The 10,150-nt window shown below is 36.5% G+C and overlaps 1 protein-coding gene across 1 annotated transcript in view; it reads right to left on the bottom strand.

The window, feature by feature from the left end:
* Nucleotides 1–8,086: 8,086 nt before the first annotated feature.
* Nucleotides 8,087–10,150, bottom strand: part of LOC133650142 (serine/threonine-protein kinase DCLK1-like) — a 55,455-nt gene continuing 53,391 nt past the window's right edge. Inside the window, exon 12 of the mRNA XM_062047041.1 lies at nt 8,087–9,343. Within this exon, the coding sequence (XP_061903025.1) occupies nt 9,286–9,343 (58 nt within the window). The 3' untranslated portion in view covers nt 8,087–9,285. The remainder of the gene's footprint in view (nt 9,344–10,150) is intronic.

The raw sequence follows: 10,150 nt of genomic DNA, 5'->3' as shown, positions 1-10,150 counted from the left end.
TTCGCCTCCCGCCACTTCACCCTCCTCGTTATTTTTTTTAATTTTTAAAAACATTTTTTTATTGAACAAAAAACACACATTTATCATTCACACAAAAGTCAAGGCACTTTCAACATCAAGGAAAGAAAAACAAACGCAAATACAGATGGAGTATTAAAGGCCTACTGAAATGATTTTTTTTAATTTAAACGGGGATAGCAGATCCATTCTATGTGTCATACTTGATCATTTCGCGATATTGCCATATTTTTGCTGAAAGTATTTAGTAGAGAACATCGACGGTAAAGTTGCAACTTTTGGTCGCTGATAAAAAAAAAAAAGCCTTGCCTGTACCGGAAGTAGCGTGACGTCGCAGGTTGAAAGGCTGCTCACATTTCCCCATTGTTTACACCAGCAGCGAGAGCAATTCGGACCGAGAAAGCGACGATTACCCCATTAATTTGAGCGAGGATGAAAGATTTGTGGATGAGGAACGTGAGAGTGAAGGACTAGAGTGCAGTTCAGGACGTATCTTTTTTCGCTCTGACCGTAACTTAGGTACAAGCTGGCTCATTGGATTCCACACTCTCTCCTTTTTCTATTGTGGATCACAGATTTGTATTTTAAACCACCTGGGATACTATATCCTCTTGAAAATGAGAGTCGAGAACGTGAAATGGACATTCACAGTGACTTTTATCTCCACGACAATACATCGGCGAAGCTCTTTAGCGACAGAGCTAACGTGATAGCATCGGGCTTAAATGCAGATGGAGACAAAATACATAAACCCCTGACTGGAAGGATAGACAGAAGATCAACAATACGATTAAACCATGGACATGTAAATACACGGTTAATGCTTTCCAGCCTGGCGAAGCTTAACAATGCTGTTGCTAACGACGCCATTGAAGCTAACTTAGCAACGGGACCTCACAGAGCTATGCTGAAGACATTAGCTATCCACCTACGCCAGCCATCCCTCATCTGCTCATCAACACCCGTGCTCACCTGCGTTCCAGCGATCGACGGCGCGACGAAGGACTTCACCCGATCATAGATGCGGTCGGCGGCCCGGAGACGGAGGAAGTCAAGGTGAGGTCGGCGGCTAGCGCGTCTGCTATCCATCTCAAAGTCCTCCTGGTTGTGTTGCTGCAGCCAGCCGCTAATACACCGATCCCACCTACAACTTTCTTCTTTGCAGTCTTCATTGTTCATTAAACAAACTGCAAAAGATTCACCAACGCAGATGTCCAGAATACTTTGGAATTTTGCGATGAAAACAGAGCTTTTTGTATTGGATTCAATGGTGTCAGAATACTTCCGTTTCAACCATTGACGTCACGCGCATACGTCATCATACAGAGACACATTGGAGTTGTTGTGTGGTTGAATTGCATCTTGTACAATAAAGACAAGGCAAACAAAGAAGTCATATGAGCCTACAGTCCTGGGATTATTACAATATTAATAAATAATAATAATAAAACATGTGAAAAAAAAGGGCTAACTAAATCACTTTGTTTTAACAAAGATATACATTTAAGGGCTTTTGTACTCTTAATCAGTCTCCAAAGTTTGGTTGATAATTGTAAACCATTAAGCCAAATAGAAAATGTAGACCTTACTTTCATAAATCGACATTTATGTACAAACATTTTTGCCTTTTTAAAGCATTATATGGATTCAATTCTTTAAGATGTCAATAAACTTCTCAATCAATCAAATCAAAACATGTACACTCTCACATTCCACACACACATGTACAGTATCACACACACTCACATGTACACGCTCACATTCCACACACACACATGTACAGTATCACACACACACACATGTACACTCTCACATCCCACACACACACATGTACAGTATCACACACACACATGTACACTCTCACATCCCACACACACACATGTACAGTATCACACACACACACATGTACACTCTCACATCCCACGCACACACATGTACAGTATCACACACACACATGTACACTCTCACATCCCACACACACATGTACAGTATCACACACACACACACACATGTACACTCTCACATCCCACACACACACATGTACAGTATCACACACACACTCATGTACACTCTCACATCCCACACACAGATGATTGACATCCTCTACAGCTCCACAGATATAACAGCCGTCAACCTCCATGTTCAATTTAAGTTTCAAAAAATCCTTTGAAGGGTGTATTACATTAATAATTTTAAATTGTACTTCTTTAATTTTGGAGAAAAAAAATTGGGTATGTAATATATCTTGTCCTTATTTTCCTTAACACAACTTTTGTAAACTCATTCTATGTTGTCTATGAACTGTGCCCGGGAAATATTATCTCACTAAATCCCTCCTCTTTTTTTCAATTTTTTTTTTTTTAATAAACCTTTATTTATAAATTGCAACATTTACAAACAATTGAGAAATAATAATAATCAAAATAAGTACAAAACAGCGCCACAGTTCAACCTCCTCATTAGACTAAAGGGGCTGTGTCACAACCCGACCGGAACCAGAAACCCCGATCGTACGTCACTTCCTTTCTATATATATTTTTCTCTTCTACGAAGCATCTGTGATATTTGAATGGTATATTATTATTATTATTTGTCCAAATAATACACTACAAGAGGATAACAATATAAAAATGAACAAGGGGTAGATTTAAAAAAAAATATTCTCGCCACAATTACAACCACTTTTTATCTTTTGGGAGTCAGCGCCCTCTTGTGTCATTCATCGCAATGACGTCATTTCTTTTTTAAATGAATACCGAATTCTTAAATAACTGTTGTTTTGTTATGTTGTTTTATACGGCGTTGTCATTTAAAGGAAGACTACAAGAAAAAAACAAACGAACATGATTGCCGTAAAACAAGTTGACTTTGCGCATGCGTGGATCGATCGGGACTGGTTGGGTAATGACAGTGCCCTCTAGCGGTGTAAAATAATACACATTTTTATTGGCGATGTTGGGAAAACACATGTTATAATATTTAATGAGAAAACAAATATACACAGATTTGTTTTGGAACGATTTTTATTATTGTGATGTTATTATTGTTGAAGAGAGGTACATGTAGTGTGACGGACATAATAATGTTGTGCACTTTGGTAGGTCACTTTCGACAGAGTCACATCAACCATTTTATTTATTGGCGACTTTTGTTGTTGTTGTTGCCTCTCGTCGAGCGCCGACGAGAAGAAGAAGCTACTGTGTGTCCGTCGCGCTTTCATCCGGAGAAATGACGCCGCCAGCGAGGTTTCTTGGTAGCAAATAAATCCACTTCAGTGCTGCTGGTTCTGCAGAATCCACACCTGTTGGACTGCATTCGTTTGACATCTGCGAGGCTCGTCTGCCCCCGGCGGTGAAGTCAGGTCCCGGCAGGCACGAGACGTTGATGCAACGTTGGTTATATAACTACGTGTCCTTCAGAACCCACTTTGAAACAACGTTGCGAAATAGTCTGTAAATTAAGGCGACGTTGGATCCACGTTGTTGGTTGGCAAAATGACCAAATTTCATTCTTCAAATCAACGTCACAACCCGACGTTGATTAAACGTCGTCAAAAAGCATGTTGTTTCAACGTTGTGTTTGGGTTGTAGAATATTGGTTGGGAAATGACCAAAATTCAATGGTCAAATTAACGTCAGAACCCAACATTGATTAAACGTCGTCAGAAAGCATGTTGTTTCAACGTTATGTTTGTGTCTTGGAATATTGGTTTGGAAATGACTAAAATTCAACGGTCAAGCCAACGTCAGAACCCAACATTGATTAAACGTCATTAAAAAGCATGTTGTTTCAACGTTGTTTTTGTGTCGTAGAATATTGGTTGGGAAATGACCACATTTCAATGGTCAAATCAACGTCAGAAACCGACAGACATTGATTAACTGTTGTCAAAAAGCATGTTGTTTCAACGTTGTATTTGTGTTGTAGAATATTGGTTGGGAAATGACCAAAATTCAATGGTCAAATTAACGTCAGAACCCAACATTGATTAAACGTCGTCAAAAAGCATGTTGTTTCAACGTTATGTTTGTGTCTTGGAATATTGGTTTGGAAATGACTAAAATTCAACGGTCAAATCAACTTCAGAACCCAACATTGATTAAACGTCATTAAAAAGCATGTTGTTTCAATGTTGTTTTTGTGTTGTAGAATATTGGTTGGGAAATGATCAAATTTCAACGGTCAAATCAACGTCAGAACCCAACATTGATTAAACGTCGCCAGAAAGCATGTTGTTTCAACGTTGTATTTGTGTCTTGGAATATTGGTTTGGAAATGACTAAAATTCAACGGTCAAGTCAACGTCAGAACCCAACATTGATTAAACGTCAAAAAGCATGTTGTTTCAACGTTGTATTTGTGTTGTAGAATATTGGTTGGGAAATGACCAAAATTCAACGGTCAAATCAACGTCAGAACCCAACATTGATTAAACGTTGTCAGAAAGCATGTTGTTTCAACGTTATGTTTGTTTCTTGGAATATTGGTTTGGAAATGACCAAAAATCAACGGTCAAATCAACGTCAGAACCCAACATTGATTAAACGTCATTAAAAAGCATGTTGTTTCGATGTTGTTTTTGTGTTGTAGAATATTGGTTGGGAAATGACCACATTTAAACGGTCAAATCAACGTCAGAACCCAACATTGATTAAATGTTGTCAGAAAGCATGTTGTTTCAACGTTATGTTTGTGTCTTGGAATATTGGTTTGGAAATGACTAAAATTCAACGGTCAAGTCAACGTCAGAACCCAACATTGATTAAACGTCGTCAGAAAGCATGTTGTTTCAACGTTGTATTTGTGCAGTAAAATATTAGTTGGGAAATGACCAAAATTCAACGGTCAAATCAACGTCAGAACCCAACATTGATTAAACGTCGTCAGAAAGCATGTTGTTTCAACATTATGTTTGTGTGGAAATGACTAAAATTCAACGGTCAAGTCAACGTCAGAACCCAACATTGATTAAACGTCAAAAAGCATGTTGTTTCAACGTTGTTTTGGTGTCGTAGAATATTGGTTGGGAAATGACCACATTTCAACGGTCAAATCAACGTCAGAACCCAACATTGATTAAACGTTGTCAGAAAGCTTGTTGTTTCAACGTTGTATTTGTGTTGTAGAATATTGGTTGGGAAATGACCAAAATGTAACGGTCAAATCAACGTCAGAAACCGACAGACATTGATTAAAAGTCGTCAAAAAGCATGTTGTTTCAACGTTGTGTTTGTGTTGTAGAATATTGGTTGGGAAATGACCAAAATTCAACGGTCAAATTAACGTCAGAACCCAACATTGATTAAACGTCGTCAGAAAGCATGTTGTTTCAACGTTATGTTTGTGTCTTGGAATATTGGTTTGGAAATGACTAAAATTCAACGGTCAAGTCAACGTCAGAACCCAACATTGATTAAACGTCACAAAGCATGTTGTTTCAACGTTGTTTTTGTGTCGTAGAATATTGGTTGGGAAATGACCACATTTCAATGGTCAAATCAACGTCAGAACCCAACATTGATTAACTGTTGTCAAAAAGCATGTTGTTTCAACGTTGTATTTGTGTTGTAGAATATTGGTTGGGAAATGACCAAAATGTAACGGTCAAATCAACGTCAGAAACCGACAGACATTGATTAAAAGTCGTCAAAAAGCATGTTGTTTCAACGTTGTGTTTGTGTTGTAAAATATTAGTTGGGAAATGACCAAAATTCAATGGTCAAATTAACGTCAAAACCCAACATTGATTAAACGTCGTCAGAAAGCATGTTGTTTCAACGTTATGTTTGTGTCTTGGAATATTGGTTTGGAAATGACTAAAATTCAACGGTCAAGTCAACGTCAGAACCCAACATTGATTAAACGTCACAAAGCATGTTGTTTCAACGTTGTTTTTGTGTCGTAGAATATTGGTTGGGAAATGACCACATTTCAATGGTCAAATCAACGTCAGAACCCAACATTGATTAACTGTTGTCAAAAAGCATGTTGTTTCAACGTTGTATTTGTGTTGTAGAATATTGGTTGGGAAATGACCAAAATGTAACGGTCAAATCAACGTCAGAAACCGACAGACATTGATTAAAAGTCGTCAAAAAGCATGTTGTTTCAACGTTGTGTTTGTGTTGTAAAATATTAGTTGGGAAATGACCAAAATTCAATGGTCAAATTAACGTCAAAACCCAACATTGATTAAACGTCGTCAGAAAGCATGTTGTTTCAACGTTGTGTTTGTGTCTTGGAATATTGGTTTGGAAATGACTAAAATTCAACGGTCAAATCAACGTCAGAACCCAACATTGATTAAACGTCATTAAAAAGCATGTTGTTTCAATGTTGTTTTTGTGTTGTAGAATATTGGTTGGGAAATGATCAAATTTCAACGGTCAAATCAACGTCAGAACCCAACATTGATTAAAGGTCGTCAAAAAGCATGTTGTTTCAACGTTGTATTTGTGTTGTAGAATATTGGTTGGGAAATGACCAAAATTCAACGGTCAAATCAACATCAGAACCCAACATTGATTAAACGTCGTCAGAAAGCATGTTGTTTCAACGTTATGTTTGTGTCTTGGAATATTGGTTTGGAAATGACTAAAATTCAACGGTCAAGTCAACGTCAGAACCCAACATTGATTAAACGTCAAAAAGCATGTTGTTTCAACGTTGTATTTGTGTTGTAGAATATTGGTTGGGAAATGACCAAAATTCAACGGTCAAATCAACGTCAGAACCTGACATTGATTAAACGTCAATAAGCATGTTGTTTCAACGTTGTATTTGTGTTGTAGAATATTGGTTAGGGAAAGAATCAAAATTTAACGGTCAAATCAACGTCAGAACCCAACATTGATTGTTTCAACGTTATGTTTGAGTTGTCAACGTTGTTTCAACGTTATGTTTGAGTTGTCAACGTTGTTTTAATGTTATTTTTGAGTTGTCAACGTTGTTCCAATGTTATGTTTGAGTTCTCAACGTTGTTTCAACGTTATGTTTGAGTTGTCAATGTTGTTTCAACGTTATTTTTGAGTTGTCCAACGTTGTTTGTACGTTATGTTTGAGTTGTCAACGTTGTTTCAACGTTATGTTTGAGTTGTCAACGTTGTTTCAACGTTATGTTTGAGTTGTCCAATGTTGTTTCTATGTTATGTTTGAGTTGTCAACGTTGTTTCAACGTTATGTTTGAGTTGTCAACGTTGTTTTAATATTATTTTTTAGTTGTCCAACGTTGTTTTTACGTTATGTTTGAGTTGCCCAACGTTGTTTCAATGTTATTTTTGAGTTGCCCAACGCTGTTTCTACGTTATGTTTGAGTTGGCAACGTTGTTTCAACGTTGTGTTTGAGTTGTCAACGTTGTTTCAACGTTACGTTTGAGTTGTCAACGTTGTTTCAACGTCATGTTTGAGTTGTCAACGTTGTTTCAACGTTATGTTTGAGTTGTCAACGTTGTTTCAACGTTATGTTTGAGTTGTCAACGTTGTTTCAACGTTATGTTTGAGTTGTCAACGTTGTTTTAACGTTATTTTTGAGTTGTCAACGTTGTTTCAACGTCATGTTTGAGTTGTCAACGTTGCTTCAATGTCATGTTTGAGTTGTCAACGTTGTTTCAACGTTATGTTTGAGTTGTCAACGTTGTTTCAACGTTATGTTTGAGTTGTCAACGTTGTTTTAATATTATTTTTGAGTTGTCCAACGTCGTTTCTACGTTATGTTTGAGTTGTCAACGTTGTTTCAACGAGGTGTTTGATTTGTCAACGTTGTTTCTACGTTATGTTTGAGTTGTCAACGTTGTTTTAATGTTATATTTGAGTTGTCCAACGTTGTTTTTGTTTTTTTTTTTTTGTTTTTTTTTTTTTTTTTCACGTTATGTTTGAGTTGTCAACGTTGTTTCAACGTTATGTTTGAGTTGTCAACGTTGTTTTAATGTTATTTTTGAGTTGTCCAACGTTGTTTGTACGTTATGTTTGAGTTGTCAACGTTGTTTCAACGAGGTGTTTGAGGTGTCAACGTTGTTTCAACGTTATGTGAGTTGTCAACGTTGCTTTAATGTTATTTTTGAGTTGTCCAACATTGTTTCTACGTTATGTTTGAGTTGTCAACGTTATTTCAACGTTATGTTTGAGTTGTCAACGTTGTTTCAACATTATGGTTGAGTTGTCAACGTTGTTTCAACGTTATGTTTGAGTTGTCAACGTTGTTTAAATGTTACGTTTGAGTTGTCAACGTTGTTTCAATGTTACCTTTGAGTTGTCAACGTTGTTTCAATGTTACGTTTGAGTTGTCAACGTTGTTTCAACGTTACGTTTGAGTTGTCAACGTTGTTTCAACGTTACCTTTGAGTTGTCAACGTTGTTTCAACGTTACCTTTGAGTTGTCAACGTTGTTTCTACGTTATGTTTGAGTTGTCCAACGTTGTTTCTACGTTATGTTTGAGTTGTCAGCGTTGTTTCAATGTTACGTTTGAGTTGTCAACGTTGTTTCAACGTTACCTTTGGGTTGTCAACATTGTTTCAATGTTACCTTTGAGTTGTCAACGTTGTTTCCATGTTACGTTTGAGTTGTCAACGTTGTTTCAATGTTACGTTTGAGTTGTCAACGTTGTTTCAACGTTACGTTTGAGTTGTCAACGTTGTTTCAACGTTACGTTTGAGTTGTCAACGTTGTTTGAAGGTGGTGTGCCTGCTGGGGCTAACGAGGCGTGATGAGGGTGAAATGAGGACACGTTCTAACGAGGTTACGACACATCGATACAGTCTGACTGCGTTCGCATTGCGGCTCCAATGCTTGCTACACACGAGTCGGGTGGTCGCCGTGACGATCCGACGTCACGACACGAGAGTCTTGGTTTTGGCCACGTCGACATATTCCGTAAGAAAAGAAAGCGCCTCGGTCACGTTTGTTCCCGTAAAAGTCGACGTTCCTTCCCGACATTTCTCACCTGGAAAAAGAGAACTACATATTCTAGATATTAAAAAAAGAAAGAAGTTGTCCGTATTGCAGATGTTTCATCCTCAGCTCCGACCATCAACCAGGGGATGAATCACAACTCCGATGAGTCAAAAGTTCCAACATTCCTTCGTCTTGAAAGTTCTCTCCAACTTTTTTAAATTTTTTTATTGTCTTTCCTGGTCCCGGTCGTCCTTTCTTGGAGAAGAAAGCAGGCCGAGCCGATGGAGATGATGTCAGAGTCACATGGGAGGGGGCTGGGGGAGGGGTCAGGGGTAGGCAGCGAGGAGGCGGAGCCTGCAGGGGACAACGCCAAGGCATCACATCCGGGTGGCGTCCTCGTCGGAGAAACGTCCTCTTCTTATCAGCAGGGGCGGCCTGGATGAGGAGGAAGACCACGACGTCATCGCCAGAGAAGAGGCATACATTTGACATATACCATATATAATTATAATAAATATTTTCCTCTTTTAAATTGAATGTTCAGTATACATTTTTGTATTTTAAATTACAAATATTGTATAAATACTAATTTATACTACATTTGTAATTTAGAAGTAATAGTTTAAAAAATAAATAAAGAATTGAAATTGTTTTCTTTTACAATTTCGACATTTTTATCTACTTTATTTAAATTCAATTTAATGTATTCGTCTTAAGAAATTGGTATTGATATGATGGGTTGATTTAATTGATTTTGTTTATATTTTTTACAATTATATAATTTTAAATATTAACTATTATTTTATATTACATTATTATTAAATGCATGATACATTTATCAATGTTATATAATATTGTCAATATACTTTTTCATGATGTATTTTTAATTTGTTTATTTTTTATCATTTAAAAGTATTGTGTTTGAAAAAAAATAGTTAATTAATTAAAATATTCTATATTTTTTTTATAATTCTGTAATTTATTTTTTTGGTATGAATGATTTTTTTTCATTTATTTTGTTTATATATTTTCTACAATTATTTAATTTTAAATATTAATTATTATTTTATATTACATTATTATTAAATACATCCATCCATCCATTTTCTACCGCTTGTCCCTTTCGGGGTCTCAGCTGCATATATTTATATATTTATTTATCGTTTATTTTTTATTATTTAAAAGTATCATGTTTTAAAAAGTGAATAATTTAATTAAAATGATCAATATTAATTTTATAAT

This window comes from Entelurus aequoreus, linkage group LG05, assembly GCF_033978785.1.
Source record: "Entelurus aequoreus isolate RoL-2023_Sb linkage group LG05, RoL_Eaeq_v1.1, whole genome shotgun sequence".
NCBI classification, from domain to species: Eukaryota; Metazoa; Chordata; class Actinopteri; order Syngnathiformes; family Syngnathidae; genus Entelurus; species Entelurus aequoreus.
The sequence above is the reverse complement of the archived record's forward strand: the minus strand, read 5'-3'. Positions and strand labels throughout refer to the sequence as shown.